The 17,133-nt window shown below is 37.7% G+C and overlaps 1 protein-coding gene across 1 annotated transcript in view; it reads right to left on the bottom strand.

Annotated features, from left to right (window-relative positions):
- HMGCS2 (3-hydroxy-3-methylglutaryl-CoA synthase 2) overlaps nucleotides 1-17,133 on the bottom strand; it is a 28,626-nt gene that overhangs the window by 6,132 nt on the left and 5,361 nt on the right. The window contains exons 2-8 of the mRNA XM_074263241.1: nucleotides 13,856-14,310; nucleotides 12,415-12,540; nucleotides 11,674-11,838; nucleotides 8,272-8,437; nucleotides 6,193-6,363; nucleotides 3,590-3,696; nucleotides 1,616-1,741 (exon numbers count right to left, since the gene is read on the bottom strand). Of these exons, the coding sequence (XP_074119342.1) occupies nucleotides 1,616-1,741; nucleotides 3,590-3,696; nucleotides 6,193-6,363; nucleotides 8,272-8,437; nucleotides 11,674-11,838; nucleotides 12,415-12,540; nucleotides 13,856-14,310 (1,316 nt within the window). The remainder of the gene's footprint in view (nucleotides 1-1,615; nucleotides 1,742-3,589; nucleotides 3,697-6,192; nucleotides 6,364-8,271; nucleotides 8,438-11,673; nucleotides 11,839-12,414; nucleotides 12,541-13,855; nucleotides 14,311-17,133) is intronic.

Genomic DNA, 17,133 nt, shown 5'->3' with positions numbered 1-17,133 from the left:
CACTCAGTTTCCAGTTTCTTGCCATCACAAAAAGGAATGCTACAAATATTTTTGCACACGTGGGTCATTTTCCATTTTTTATGATCTCCTTGGGATACAGACCCAGTAGAAACACTACTGGATGAAAGAGTATGCACAGTTTGATAGCCCATTGGGCAGTTTCACCATTTGGGATTTTCTTGGGAAAGTACTGGGGTAGTTCTTTGTCATCTCATTTTACAGATTAGGAAACTGAAACAAACAGTGTTAAGTGACTTGCCCAGGGGATCACACAACTAAGTGGATTTGAATTAATGAAAATGAGTCTTCCTGATGTTATGCCACAGTCTCCTTGAACTGTTCTACCTCAGTTTCCTTGCATGTTTCCCTAATTGTCCTGAGTTTCCCTGAATTCTTCTGCCTCAGTTTCTTTAACTGTTCTTCCTCAATCCCCTTAGTTGTAACCCCCCTTCAGGTTCATTAAGACTGAAGGCCACTGCTCTAAGGTTATAAATTGTTAATGTAAGACTCAAGATAAGGGAGAGTTCAGACTTCCTGGCTCCTAACTCCTTCTGCCCTCAAGAATTTATGGCATTAGACCTCAAAATATTCCAAAAGATAAGACTATCTGGGGTACCTCATTGACATCTTTACTTCTGTTTATTCTGACATCCTGACTCTGGCTTGCTAGAACCAAATTTATGGTCCAGAAACTTCCCACTCTTTTCTTTCTTTGTTTCAAGAGGCCTATAAAAAAACCTGGGATCCTCACTTTTGCCACTGGATACTTTGAGATAACAATTCTGTCCAGTCAATCAATTAAACTCTCCAATTATTAAAATATTAAAAACTCTCTAATCTCTATCTTGCCTCAGTTTCTCTGGCATTACACTGCTTCTATGCCTAGTGTTATATGCAGTACCCCACTCTCTGTCCTGACTTTAGAGAGCCAAGTAGGAGACTGTTGCTTTTGTGATTTAATTATTTTAAAAAATTCTTGAAATCTGTTTTTTTCCCCCCTCTGATTAAACATAGTCTTCCTCCACTAAAAATCTCATTCTTTTCTAGTGCTTTTGGGTTGAGGTTCCTTTGTATTTCCTCTTTTCTCTATATCTCTTTCTTGTACTTTGGTGATTTCATATGATCCTTGAGAAATTCACCCGGTGGAATAAGTTTTTTATGATGAGCATTTTATTTTTTTCCATTATGTTCTAAAATGCCCCCATCCTTAAGTGAGATTGGTGTTCTCTGCAGAACTCTTTCCTACATTTGATTTTCGGTTTCTGTTCTTGGACTTGTCCTAGTTTCAGCCCCTTAAGGACTGTAAAATAGTCTGGAAGCTGACTTTTGTGGGAAGTTCTATGTTGCCTTTTCTCTGAACCACATTTGTTTTCACCTTCCATATATCCTTCTTTCTCTTTATCCCTCCTGTCTTCTTAGACCCCAGAGTTTTCTTTCCAATCACATCCTGTAGATGCTTAAACCCAAACCAACTCTCTAAAACTGACATCTCCTGCCCTGACATTGTCACAGTAGCATATGATATAGCTTTCCTCCCAACCGCAGCATGGAGTAGAACACTACATGGAGTAGAAAGAACATTCTTTCTTCTCTCCCCCTGCCTCTTTTCTCTCACCTTCATGGGAGTATTTCTCTCTCTGGGTCATGATTTCAGAAAATTCCTCAGGGGACACACGCTTGCGGGAGGCCAGGCGTTTTGGCAAATCTGATACACTAGACATTAATTTTTCCAGGGGGGATCCTGGGAGAAAAAAATTGGGAAAAGAAAATGCATTATGAGAAGATGAAATATGCTTCATTTTCATCATCAAACTCCATTATTAGAAAGAAATTACAATGTTCATGGCAATGAACTGGGTACCAAGGGATTCTTCTCTACTAGCATAATCACAGATCAAAATTATTTAACATGGTGTTGTGATCACAAATACATTCATAGACATTATTTACTATTTGAATCTTATATCAACTCTGAAACAGTTGAAGTTACTATCATCTTTATCTTACAGATAAATAAATAAACTCTAAGAGTAGTTAAATAATCACATAACTGTTAAGTAATAGAACCAAAATCTAAACCTAGATTGTAATATTTTTGTCAAGGCAAGTCACCAAGAATTTAAGTTTACTGCATTCTAGACACTGAGCTCAGCACTGGGAATACACATATAAGCAAAAAGAAAGTCCTTGACTTCAAGGAGCTTACATTCTAATCATAGGATCACAGAATTCGGATCTGTAAGGGACCCTAGAGTTTATCATCCAACTCCCATCCATCTATCTATCTCGGCATTCATCTATCCATTGATCTATCTATCTATCTCTGTCTATGAATCTATTTTCCCATTCATTATCCAATTCCTATCTCTCTGTATCTCCCTCTCTCTCTCTCCTTCTCTCTCTCTCTCCTTTTCTCTCTCTCTCTCTCTCTCTCTCTCTCTCTCTCTCTCTCTCTCTCTCTCTCTCTCTCCTTCTCTCTCTCTCTCCTTTTCTCACTCTCTCTCTCTCTCTTTCTCTCTCTCTCTTCTCTCTCTCTCTCTCTCTCTCTCTCTCTCTCTCCTTCTCTCTCTCCTCTCTCTCCTTCTCTCTTCTTCTCTCTCTCTCTCTTTCTCTCTCTCTTCTCTCTCTCTCTCTCTCTCTCTCTCTCTCTCTCTCTCTCTCTCTCTCTCTCCTTCTCTCTCTCTCTCCCCTTCTCTCTCTCTCTCTCCTTCTCTCTCTCTCCTTTTCTCTCTCTCTCTCTCTCTCTCTCTCTCTCTCTCTCTCTCTCTCTCTCTCTCTCTCTCTTTGTGTATCCATCTATTCAATCTAAGTCTATATCTACCTCTCTATCCATGTGTATCTATCTATCTGTCTCTCTGTCACCTGTATCTATCTAACTAGTATATGTGTACAGACACACTTATGTACATAGCATCTCCCTTTTATCTCTCCTTAGGGGCAGGGATTTTAACAGTGTCTGGCTCATTGTAGTAGGCCCTTAATAAAGGCTCTTGTTAAAGGGTTGTTGTAAGAATCACATGATATAATTCATGTATATGAAAGTATTTTGTAAACCCAAAAAGTAAGTCTATAAACATAAAATACTATTTGTTTGTTTGGACCAATGTTTGATTTCATCTTGTAGAAAAGTCTTTCTATCTATGCAGATTGCAAACTCCTTTCTAATTTATAGCTTAAGAGGATCCTGGAGCATCAAATAGTAAAGAGTGATTTGTTCAGGATCACATAGCCAATATGAAACAGTGGCAGAATTTGTCCCCAAGTCTTCCTGATTCTTAGGCTGACCCTCTCTCTTTAATGACATGCTACTTTTTTATATGAAATTAAATAATATGGAAGCCTCATAGTATCCAGCACATAGTAGCTACTCGGTACTATAGTTAGCTTGGTGATTAAGTTGGACAACAGGGACCAGCACATGGTAAAACATCTCAATTCTCTGACACTCATTTCTTTCATTTTATCTCATTTTGAGATACTCATGGATAAAATACTTCGTAAACCTCAAAAGGATAAAAACACAAGAGCTACTATTTCTATTAAAATTATGTCTTGCCAAGATATGACTTGAAGAAAAAATAAAACTTACCAGGAGCAGCATCCTGGGAAACTTTGATTGAAAATAAACTTGCTGCCAAGCCAGAGCCATAAGAGAAGGCACCGATTCTGGCCCCAGCCAACTGCTGGGGAGTGTGTCTGCCGTGAGACAGAAATCACCTTCATGCAAAGGACTAACATTTAATCCCATGGCTCCCCAAACCCACCCGCTTCTCTGCCCCAACCCAAAAGCACTTGTTCTTCCTAATTATTTGATATAACTTCACGAGGCTTTGCGGCCATTAGAATTGTCTGAGAAATCTTGGAGACAAACCCAAGGACTGGATAGTATTGAGAAAAGCAGCAAATGTATTATGTCCCTGAGAAACAGGGAACTTGGGAGAGTATAAGAATTAGAGACAAAAGCAAAGAAAATCTCTCTTAAGGTCAAGGTTAAGGTCAAAGTAGAGGCTTCTTCTTCTTCTTTTTTTTTTTTTCCATGAACATTTATCACATATCATTCTCCCATTTCAGAATTGGTTCCCTATGACTTCTGATAGAAACCATTCACAATCTGGTTCTAGTTTTCCTTTGAAAGTTTATTATTATTCTTTCCTTCTCCTCCTTTTAAAAACATTTTAATTTATTATTTTGTTATTTTTAATGTTCTTTTATTTATACATTTTGAGTTCCAAATTCTTTCCTTTTCTCTCAGTCTCTCCCACACCCACTGAAAAGGCAAACTACATGATATCAATTATAAATATTCCCCCTTATTTTTTTATCAGCATATTCTATGTTTAAGCTAAATTTGGACCTGGACCTGGTAGTCCTTCTGCCTCTCTGACTTTGTCCTTGGCCTATATCTTGCCTAGAGTGGGAATGTACTCTGTCCTCATTTGCACTGCTTAAAATCCTTGGCTTTCTGCAAAGCAGATCCCATATATACTACTTTCAATGGGAAGCACCACCCTGATCGCCCGAGAGTAAGAACTCTCTTCCACAAAAGTAATCTGTATATACTTATCTGTATCCATGCTATGTTTCCACCTGCCTCCTAGTCTGTTAGTTCCTGGATGGTAGTTTTACTTTTGTAAAAAGCTGTCTCGCTCATTGCTTTACACAGAACAGAAACTTAATAAATGCTTTGTGGAATTAGAATGAATTAAATCCTATGTTCTTATGGTCAAACTGAACCTGCTTTATTGCTTAATGCCATTCTGTTTGCTTGTAATGCACTTCCTTCCCGTAGCTATCTGTCCAAAATCTCAAACTTCCTACACCATATTGTTGTTCAATCATTTTCCAACCATGCCTGATACTTTTGAACCTATTTGGGGTTTTCCTTGGCAAAGATTCTGGAGTGATTTGCCATTTCCTTCTCCAATGCATCTTATAAATGAAGAACTGAAGCAAACAAGGTCACACAGCTAATAAATGTCTGAGTTCACATTTGAACTCAAATCTTCCTGGCTCCAACCCTGGAACTTTATCCATTGCACCAGCTAGTTGCCCAAGAATCCTGCAAGACCTAGTTCAAGTGACACCTCTTCCCTGAAGATGCCCAACAGCAGGAAGAGCTGATTCCTTACGTTCTGGACTTCGACAATTGGTTCATATCTTTGTCATGGTATTGGTCACACTCTTATTTGTATGACATTTCTCATATTCCTCTCAAGACTGAAAGCTGAAGAGGGAAGAATGAGTGTTTTTCATCTTTACATTCAATTTTGACATATATACATATAATAGATGCTCAGTAAATATTCACGAGCAGAAGGAAAGAAGGAAAGACAAGTAGGAAAACCATCTAAGGAATATTATAGGGAGAAAGGTAGACAGTGAGAATTACTCTTGACTTATTGTCATTGTTGATACTTTATATTTGGAATATACTCCCTTCATCCTCTCTGCCTCTTAGAAATCTTATTTTTTTCTAAGATTCAAATCAAGATCTGATTTCTACATAAAGTCTTTCCTGATCTCCCCAAACATCTAACGCTCCCTTTGACCAAATCATTTTGCATCCATTTTGTATATGTGCACAATACACATGTTTGTGCATATACCTATATACATACCCAATGTAATACACCTATGTGTTTATGTGTATATATGCACATGTAACTATACACATGTTGCTTCCCTCAAAGAATACAAGAGTCCTTGAGGGAAGGGTCTGTTTCACTTTTGTACTTGTATACCCAGTACGTGGCACGGTGCATGGTACATAGTAGGAGTATAATAAATGTTTGCTTATTGATAAAATATTATAGTTATATGAGCTGTCCTTTTTAGGAACAACGTCTATATTACTTCCTGGATATTTCTTATACATAAATACTAAATTTATTGGGATTATTGAATTTAATATAATCCCTTGTATTGTTTCCCAGTTAAAAACCAACAAATATTTATCAGGCGCTGTGTTAAACAACAACAATAAAAGATAAACGATATGGCTCCTACCCTCAGGGAGCTTATAATCTATTTAAGAATATACACAAATCTCAATCATATTCTTTAAGAGAATTGTCTTGAAAGTTAACTCAGGATATACTCTCTGGGTATTCTTTCAAAGACTAGAGATAGAATCGACTCAGCATGATAGCAGTTATGGGAGGAAGTTGTTTTTTTAGGGAAAAAAATACTCACTGGGAGAGAAGGGACGCCAGGCACCCATAGAGGGAAGAGGTGTACATGTTCCCATTTAGAGTGGAGAGGTTGAGTGAGGATTTGGTTTTCTGGTTGAATATATCTTGAGAAGCTTTTTGAAAAGCTTTTTCTACATCTTTGTTGAAGTAGGTATCTTCCAGCTTCAAATCCCTGCAAGATGAATGAGGAAACAAAATGTGGACACTGAAGAGAGACAGAGATCAGGGTGAAGATGCTTCACCCTTACAGGTGAGGCTTTTGTAATATTTGATAGGATCTAGAAAAGGGGAGATGATAATAATAATGGCTATTAATGAAATAATACTTTAAGATGAGTGAAATACTTTATAAATATCTCTTCTGATCCTCACAATTCATCATCAACAACCCTGGGAAGTTGGTGCTATGATTATCTCCATTTTGCACATGAGGAAACTGAGGCAGAGAACAGTTAAGTGACTTGCTCAGCATTCCACAATTGGTAGGTTTGAATCCAGATCTTCTTCATCTCAAGCCCAGTGCTGTATCCCTTGCATCACCTCTGTTCCCCCCCACCCCCAGGTGGCTAGGAAAGTGATATGAGGAATGCTTCCAAAACTTTTAGACAGATGCGCCCTTTAGGCAAGATCCTCTTAGCAGAGTGAAGGATTATACTTCTATTTGTAATGTTTTGGGGTCATAACTAAAAAGGAAAATCATTCTTGCTTTAAATGTGTGAAGATGAAAAATCTGTATTATGTCAACAGCTCAGCCCCTCATCTGGGAACAGAAATGTGAGCAATATGGAAGTGATTATGGAGGTAGGAGTCAGCTCTAGATATCTGTCTCCTATGTTTACAGACCAGAATTACAATAATTAGCTACATTCCCTCTCTCAAGTCTCCTCCTCATCAGGCTATTCTTTCTCTTCTTTCTCTGACCTTTTCTTGCTGAGTATGATTGGGAGCCCTGCTCAGAGAAACTCTGTTTCCTGTGTTTTAAACACACTTTGGATTTATTCTGAGATTTTTTTTTCTTTTCATTCCTTATTATTCTCTTTCAAAAAGTACCAAAAGGATGGGAATCTATATGCTCATAAAATAACAATACCGATGAAGATGATAATAACAACTATAACTACATTTTAACAGCATTTTAAGGTTTGCAAAGTGTTTCACATATATAATCCCATTTCATCCTTACAACAGCTCTTGTAAAATAGCTGCTCTTATTATCTTCCTTTTACAGTTGAGGAAACTGAGGCAGGCAGACTTTAAGATTTGCAGAGTTTTACATATATTATCCCACTTGCTCCTCAAAGAAATCCTTGTAAGATAGCTGCTATTATTATCTTCCTTTTACAGTTGAGGAAACCGAGGCAGACAGATTAAGCAACTTTCACAAGGTCACTAAGCTTGTAAGTGATTGAGTCTGGATTTGAATTTGGGTCTTCCTGATAATAGGTCAGTTATACTGGATTCAGAATCAGAGGCTCTGAGTTCATTCAGCCACCGTGGAAGCTTGATCTTGACCATTTAAAACCCTTAGTTTCTTCAACTGTAAAATGACTTCAAAGGGTCCTTTTAGCTCCAAGTCTATGATATTTTCAAACTCTGATCTTAACAGGGATTAAGGTCTATTATCCCTGGGGAGTGGAAATTTCTTGCTCTTATCAGAGTGACTTTACTCAACAATTTGAGTATTGGGAAGAAAATGAGCATCTTAATGTGATGGGGGCAAGTTACTATGAGAAAGTTATGGAATAAGTTATTACAACCTTTACTTTACTTTGACTAAATGAGACCAGATTGGTACTAGACTGATTTTTGTGTGACTAGGAGATAAGTGGAATCTACTCCATTCTGGATCTACAGGTGAAGGATTAAGTATGGAAGCTTTGGGAGCCTGGCTAGGAGTCTGCATGAGTCTACCTGAGGGCCACCTGGTGATCAATGTAGAGAATGCATCTTAAGTAGCTATGGGTCACTTACCTGCCTTTCCATCTTCAAGTGAATCTGATATTCCTATGGGGACGAGGATTCTTATACCTTATCATTGTTGTCTCCAAGGTCAATAGGCTTCTTATAAATGAGAATTTACCTGAAAGCCTCTAGACCCTTGTAGCGGCTGTTCTGAACATCAGTCTTGGCTGACAAGAAGTCGTTGAACAACAGGCGTGCTACGGACTTCTGGACTAACTTGCAGAAAGGTGTATGGAAAATCATGTACTGGAAATCATCCAGGGTGAAGGGTCTTTCAGTGCCAGCTGGTAGGGAAGAAAATATATGAGTTACTTGAGCCTACTGAGTACTTACTATGTGCAAGCCACTGCTAAGAACTATGAGGGGATACAAGGATCAATAATTCATGGTTTTTGGCTTACGGTTTTGAAGGGGAAAAAAGGTGGATACAAATAACTGAAATACAAAGTGGACTGTATTGAGAAGTACAGAATGCCATTGGATGTCAGAGGAGCACAACTGTAGGCAATTAATGAATGCTAATTGAATATGGTTGAGTGAATAAAGAAGGAGAAAATAGCATTCAATTCAATTCAATAAATTTTAACTATGTACCTACTCTTAATAAGGCACTAGGTATACAAAGACAAAAATGGCAAAACTCTCGCCCTCAAGGAGCTTATAGATTTTCTGAGAGTTAGGGAAAGATACAATGTGTACAAAGACTTTATATTTATTTCTCAGAGAGTGAATATTTATTTGTACATTTTGTTTTCTCTCACTGGAATGTGCATTCCTTGGGAGCAAGGGACATTCTATTTTTGTCTTTGTATGTCTAGAACTTAGGAAAGTGAAGGATATTTAGTAGGTGTTTAATAAATGGTGATTGATTAAATAAGGAGATAGATGAAGCATTTGTTAGCAAGGGACATTCTATTTTTTCTTTGTCTAGCACTTAGGAAAGTGCTGGATACATAGCAAGTGTTTAATAAATGATTATTGATTAGATAAATAGATAACAGATGAAGCCTTTGTTGGCAAGGGATATTCTATTTTTATCTTTGTATGTCTAGCACTTAGCAAAGTGCTGGATACATAGTAGGTGTTTAATAAAAGATGATTGATTATTCAAATAGATGAAGCATTTGTTGGCAAGGGACATTTTATTTTTTCTTTGTCTAGCACTTAGGAAAGTGCTGGATACATAGCAGGTGTTTAATAAATGATTATTGATTAGATAAATAGATAACAGATGAAGCCTTTGTTGGCAAGGGAAGTTCTATTTTTATCTTTGTATGTCTAGCACTTAGCAAAGTGCTAGATATTTAGTAGGTGTTTAATAAATCGTTATTAATTAGATAAATAGATAATAAATGAAGCATTTGTTGGCAAGGGAAGTTCTATTTTTGTCTTTGTATGTCTAGCACTTAGCAAAGTGCTGGATAAATAGTAGGTATGTAATAAATGGTTATTGATTAGCTAAATAGAGAGATGAAGCATTTGTTAAGTGCTTATTATGTGCCAAGGTCTGCTTTAAGTGCTAGGAACATAAGCAGAAAGACTTTCTTCCCAGAAGGATTTATATTAGAATTAGGCTAGATTAGAATTTGGGGTAGGGACTGGTTATGTAATGAGGGGTGAAGATTCAGGTTGTGTAACTTCTATAACATTCAATTAATGGGGAATCAGGGGAGGGACTAATAGTTCAGGTTAGGAAATAAAATGCTGCCTTTGGAGTTTCAAAGTGTGCCTACTCACTTAGCTGCCCATCCTTGCAAGAATGTAAAATAAATTTTCCCTGCATTCATCAGTGAGTCAGTGGAGTTCTTGGTAAGATATTTTGTTTCTTACACAGAGAAATCCAGAGATTCAAGAGAGAAAAAATTATGAAGAGAACATGGGGGCACAGATCAGGAAAATACAGAAAAAAATTGTACATAATCTAGGCTTATTTATTCTGACCAATCAGCGTTCAGGAAAGTTTATCTGCAAGTTCTGCTGTGTATCGTCCAGCCAATTAGCACTTGTATAAATTCAAGAACACGTGAAGAACTAGGGACCTCACTAAGAGAGATTGATGAGAGAAATAGGGCTTTTCCACAATATAATCAGAAGTAATCTAGTTTCCAGTTGCATTGCTGCTAAAGACATCTTGCGATACTCAAATGGATCAAGTGGGGACCTGCATTCTGTTCATGGTCTTTTTGGGTGTTTCCAATGATGGGCACAGTACTCAGGACCAGAAGAAAACTGACAAGTCCAAAGGACTATGCTACAAACAGAATTGATCCTTGAAGAATTTGCTATTCATCTAAGGCAGGGTTCTCAAACTACGGCCTGTGGGTCAGATGCCGCTGCTGAGGACGTTTATGCGGCCCACTGGGTTATGGCAAATGGGCTGAGGGGCGGAGACAGAGGGTGAGCCTTTGTTTTAACTACAGTCCGACCCTCCCACAGTCTGAGGGACAGTGAACTGGCCCCTATTTTAAAAGTTTGAGGTCCACTGATCTAAGGTCTTGCAAAATATAATTCATCTCCAAACTAATTCATAAACAGCAGTTAATATCACAAAGATAAATCTGAGTTGCAGATTGCTATCCATCTAAGGTGTAATTCCTCTCTGAAATAATTCATATCCTGCAATCAAATTCACAAGGATCAATCTTTTGATAGTGGTAATGCTTGCTGCATCTGTATTCATTTAGTGATTATTATTAGCTTGTAAATCCTGAGGATTTAGAGCTAGATCATCTCTTCAATTCTCAGAATTATCTTTATTAATATAGAACAAATATAAAGTCCTTGTATTGGAGTGATATGAAATGAATATGAACAGGTATGAGAGACAGAGCAGGAGTTCCATTTTAGAGGGGCCAGGAGTTGTAGATGGCTGTCACTGGCTGAGCCTAACCTGGCCCTCTGGTGGGTTAAGTCAGATATTGCAATAAAATGGGACACCTATAAGTTATTCGACAGTTAATAAAAATATTAGTCACAACACAGAAAGGATATTAAACAAGAATGTGGCTCCCCTTTTCTCTGTATAGAAAGGCATCTGGTTAGCAAAGTAGATTGTGATGACTTGGACAGCCCTGGAGCATCTTTCAAGTCGGAAGATTCCTACTCCACCTGGGTGGAACTTTCTTTGCCTTTAGGTGATCAGGAAGTTGAATCAACATGGTCTGAGGCCACCAAGAAGCGAAATTCAGTGGCTAGTCCTGTTCTGATTAAATCCCAAATGGAATATTGTGCTTAGTTCTGAATGTTACACTTTAGGAAGCATATTGACAAGAAAATGATGAAGGACCTTAAGACAAGCATTATTAGGATTGGTTGAAAGAACTGGGCATGTTTATCCTGAAGAAGATAAGATTTAGGGTCATGATGTTATAGAGTGGATTTGTAAAGTGGATTAAATGGCTGAGTTTCCTCTCCATACTGAGATGCTGTGATTCTGTGAAAGAGAATACTGTCATTTGAAGAGAAACTTGTCTTATCTTTTCAGATGTATTCTGTACTATCTGCCCTCCAGATCCCATACCTTGTTTCCATTGATTCTGGATTTTCTTTCGATAAAATGCATAGCATCGATCTAAGGCTCGAAGGTAGCACTGAATTGAGAGCTTTCCATCCACCACAGGGTACTCTGAGGCCAGGTCAGGTTTATAGAAGTCATACACATTCTCCATATGGGTTCCTCTAAGTCCTGGAAAGGTTTCAGGAAGGAAGACAGGACAGTGTGATGGACACAGAGGGCAGGGATGGAGAGAAAGGATGTAAGGATTCAGAGAGTAAGGCTATATATTGGCTGCCATTTACCCCTAAACCCAACTCACTCAGTTGTCTCCCATATTCTAAAGGGATTGGATATCTTCTTCTCTGTAGTGATTATATAAATTCTGCTCATCGGGGCTCTTGTCCCTCAATGAAGTCTCAAATAAGAGGTGCAAATCTTGAGAGAAAGTTTACTATCTGTTTGGAGAATTACTTCCCTCTGATTTTAACTGCTTAGTTTCCAGGGCATCTCCAAAAGCATGTATTCTGTTCAATTCTCATTTCATTATCCTTTATTATAATACTGGATTTGGAGTCAGAAAAGTTGACTTCAAAATGAATCTCATTAAGCTTTAGTTTCTTTGAGCCAGGATCCAGCTCCATCAGCCCTCATCTCTTTTGTTTTCTGCTTGCCGTTTAGGCAGATTCATGGATAGATTATATGTTTTCTCTAAGTCAGAGAAAAGCCCTAACTAACATCCCACCATTATACTGTTTATTTACTCACCTCGTTCTAGGACTAGGGGAGAATTGGGCCCAATCAGCATAGCCACAGCCCCTGCCCCACCAGTAGATCGAGCATTCCCACTGGCATAGACAGCAATGTCACCACACACTACCATAGCATAGCGACCTGTAAGAGAGAAAAAGGCACATGTAAACTTTAGAGGTCACTGGTAAGGATATTATCATCTAGAACCCTAGCATCTCTTCCATTATTTTGGGGCAACTTGGTGGGATAGTAGATAAGAGTTCTGGGTGGGAGTCAGGAAGAGTTGAATTCAAATTTGTATTCAGACACTAGCTGTATGACTCTGCTATAATTTCTTCAACTGAAAATGGGGATAATAAGAGCACCTTGTAGAGCTATCATGAAGGTAAAATGACATCACAGAAGTACTAGCTACATTATGATTGTTCTTGTAAATAGATATCTCATTTATAAGATTTTAAAAGAGAAGCCAAATATTATTTATTTGTGATTGTAATATCTATGACATCCTACTCTAATACTTCATCATGATAGGAAGGTGGCTGTGGGTAAAAGGAACAATGATAACTAAAAGCAAAACTGCTCATCTCTCCTCCTCCCCCAGATTTGAATTTTATTTGAAATCCTTTTGGATGCATCACACTCTTTGAACAAATTGATATTTTCAGATTGGCCCTGATGGGCTCTTGGTATTTATTATCTTCTGCAAGAATTATTAATTCGACAATATTATAGATAAAACATAGAATTGCTTACATTTTCCTTTTATTTTCTCTATCAAGGGAAATCATCTTTTTGATTGGGAGATACAAAGCAAAAAAAAAAAAAGGTTACAAAGGAATTAAATCCTGAGAGATCAATGAAAAACCTCCCTCAAGGATTCAGATCGGCAACTGTCCTGAACCTTACAGTCTTAGACCATGGGCAGTCATCTTGGCCTGGACTCTGGAGGAGAAAATGAGGCACTGACTCAAACTGGTTCTCTGGTAGGTTAAGTCAGATGTTGCAATAAAATGGGACACTTGTAGGTTAATTATTTGATAGTTAACAAAAGGCTTACTTAGCCACAGCACAGAAAAGATACTCATCAAGAATATAGCTCCTAGATTTGTCTGATAAACAGAGTATCCTCATAATGAAAACCCTATGCTGTCATATTAAATGATGATGATTAGGGTGAGAGGATCCTTCCTTCCTTCCTTCCTTCCTTCCTTCCTTCCTTCCTTCCTTCCTTCCTTCCTTCCTTCCTTCCTTCCTTCCTTCCTTCCTTCCTTCCTTCCTTCCTTCCTCCCCTCCTCCCTTCCCTTCTCCCTTCTTCCTCCCTCCCTTCCTTTTTTCCTCCCTCCCTCACTACTTTTTTAGCTCAACTACTTTTTCATAGGTTAGAAAATTGATATTAAAACAGGGGAAGAGACTCTCTTGAGAATACCCCAGTAGGATGTCTATCAATACCTACCATCCCAGGAGCTCGACTCCATCCAGTTGGCAGCGTTGAAGAGAGATGCGGTACCTCCATAGCAAGCATTGGTAGTATCAATGCCCTCTATGTCTGTGTTCCCTGACTCTTGGAAGAGTTCCATGAGCACTGTCTTGACGGCTTTGGACTTATCAATGATGGTCTCTGTGCCCACTTCCAGCCGCCCTACTTTATCCCAAGGGAGTTTGGTACGTTCCATCAGCCGTTGCACCACTGTCAAACACAGGGAGTTAATGTCTTCTTGAACAGAGCAGAAGCCCATTTGGGTCTGGCCTAATCCCACTGTGTATTTGCCAGCTTCCACACTGTCATACTTCTCCAGCTCAGTCTGGTCCACATACTGGGCTGGAAAGTAGACCTCCAGGGCAAGGATGCCCACATCTTTTGGCCAAGCATCTGTTTTTGCCAGGGGAACAGCAGAGGCTGTGGAAAATCTGTTGTGGTAGAAATAAAAAAATATTTAGCAAGCTAATTTAGTCAATAAAAGATAGTATTCACTTTATTAAATTTCACAATGCTTCTTCTGGAGAGGAAGGTGGGAATGTGGTGGAGGATAGAGGGAAAGGAAGTAAGTATTTACATAGCTCTTACTATGTGCCAGGCACTGTGCTAAGTGTTTTACAAATTTTATCCTCACCATAATCCTGAGTGGTAAGTTTACGTTGAGTAAATTGATGCAGACATCACATAAGTGACTTGTTAAGAATCACACAAATAGTGCCTGAGGTCAAATTTAAATTCAGGTCTTCATGGCTCCAGGTCCAGCATTCTATCCAAAGAGCCAACTAGCTATTCATAGAGAGGTAGGTTAGTAAGTTTTCATTCATCTTGGTTTGTCTCCCAAATCTAATGGGAGGAAGAAGGAATATGCTGAAATAAATCTGTTACTAGGTAGACTGATAAATAAAAATAAATAAATAAATAAATAAAATGAGATGGCCGAAAATGATAAATTGTCAAAAGATGTGAATGGATAATTTGCAAACTACACACTTCTCAGATTGGCTAAAGTGACGGAAAAGATAATGACTAATGTTGGATAGGATATGGGAAAACTGAAACACTACTACATTGTTGGTGGAGTTGTGAACTGATCCAACCATCTGGAGTGCAATTTGAAACTATGCCCAAAGGGCTATAAAACTGTGATCTAGCAGTGCTTCCACTGTATTTCAAAGAGATAATAAAAGAGGGAAAGGATCCACATGTGTAAAAATATTTGTAGCAGCCCTTTCTTTAGTGGCAAGGAGCTGGAAATTGAATGGATGCCCATCAATTGGGGAATGGCTGAATAAATTATGGTATATGTATGCTATAGAATATTATTGTACTATAGGAAATGATGAGTAGGATGGTTTCAAAGAGGCCTGGAGATTCTTAACATGAACTTAATTTAATCAAATGAAGTAAATATAATCAAGTGAACATGGTACACAGCAGCAACAAGATTATGTGATGATCAGCTCTGATGGACTCGACTCTTTTCAACAATGAAGTGATTCAGACTAATTCTAATAGAATTGTGATGGAGAGAGCCATCTGTATCCAGAGAGAGGACTCTGGGGACTAAATGTGGATACAGTATTTTCACCTTTTTTGTTGTTCTTTGTTTGCATTTTGTTCTCTTTCTCATTTTTTCCCTTTTTGATCTGAATTTTTTTTTTTGTGCAGTAAGATAATTGTGGAACTACATTTAAAAGAATTGCACATTTTAACATGTTAAATTACTTGCTGTCTAGGGGAGATGGTGAGGGGAAGAAAGGGAAAAAAATTTGGAACACAAGGTTTTGCAAGAGTGAATGGTGAAAATTATCTTTGCATATATTTTGAAAATTAAAAGCTATAATTAAAAATAAATAAAAGTTTTTAGGTTGCCATCCTCCAAACTTCAGATTAATTTTAATGATATATGATGTAAATAATTCATGGTTAAGGAATAGTTCAATAAGTTATGATATATGAATGTGATAGAATATTATTGTAATATAAGAAATGATGATTTGGGATGATTTAAGAGAACCTGGAAGGATCTGAAAGAACTCATGCAAAGTGAAGTGAGAAGGCCCAAGAAAACAATTTATGTAATAGCAGTAGTATTGTAAAGACAAACAACTTTGAAAATCAAGATCAATACAAGAATAAATTACAAATTTAGAAGACTTATGATGAAAGATGCTACCCACCTCCAGATAAAAAGGTGATGGATGTAGAATGCAGATTGAGGCATATATTTTTTAAAAACATGGTTTACAGGGGGATTTTTTGGCTTGATTACATTCTGCTTATAACTTTCTTTTTTCTTGCTTTCTGAATAAGAGGAGAAGATGGGAGGGAATTTGGAGCGCTAAAATTAAAATTTAAAGTGAATTTAAAAAATAAAATGAGATGACTGGAGTAGTCACTTAAAAATAAAACTAGGGCAGGTTGGCTGGTGCTATACTTTGGGGCACTAAAATTTAGATGGGTATAGAAACAATTGAGTTTTAAAAGCCTTTAATTATCTCGAGTTTAAGTATTTGACTAATGAGGGCACTAGGTGGCACCATAGTGCACAGAATGCTGGTTCTGGAGTCAGAAGGACTTGACTTCAAATGTATATTTGCCAAGAAAACTCCAAATGGGGTCAAAAAATTGGACATGACTAAACACATCAATCTGATTAATTAAAACTGATCTCCAAAGTCCTAAGATTTTATGATAAGGTATAAAAGGGAGGCCTAGGCAAAGTGTAAAAAAATTTAGGAGATAGAAAGTATCTATTTCAACCAACATGGGGAAGATGGCACCTGAATTGGGTCATAAAAAAAGAAGGGATTTTAGTAGTTGTAAATGGAGCTGGGAAGTCCACTCCAGGCAAGGGTGTTCAGAACTGTGCAGAAGCAAAATAAGTAGTCTGGATTAACTGGAGGATAGATTATGTGAAACAGAGGAGAAAGGGAGGAAACAAGTTTTTATTAAGTTTCTAAGAACTTTTAAAATATTATCTCACTTGAACCTCACAAAAATCCTGGGAAATGGGTTCCATTACTCACTCCATTTTACAGATAAGAAAATTGAGGCAAAAAGTTTAATGACTTGCCTAGTAAGTGTCTGAGGCAGCATTCAAAGTCAAGGGTTCCTGCCCTATCCCCTACACTATTGGATCTCCAAGACAAGTATTATAAAAGGTAAATTGGAGTCAGATTAGAGAAAAATTCTTAAACTCTCATTTAGGAACTTAAATGTTATTTGATATGCAATATGGAGCCATTGCAGAT

The sequence above is a fragment of the Sminthopsis crassicaudata genome, chromosome 4 (assembly GCF_048593235.1).
Source record: "Sminthopsis crassicaudata isolate SCR6 chromosome 4, ASM4859323v1, whole genome shotgun sequence".
NCBI classification, from domain to species: Eukaryota; Metazoa; Chordata; class Mammalia; order Dasyuromorphia; family Dasyuridae; genus Sminthopsis; species Sminthopsis crassicaudata.
This window is presented reverse-complemented; position numbering and strand designations above follow the sequence as displayed.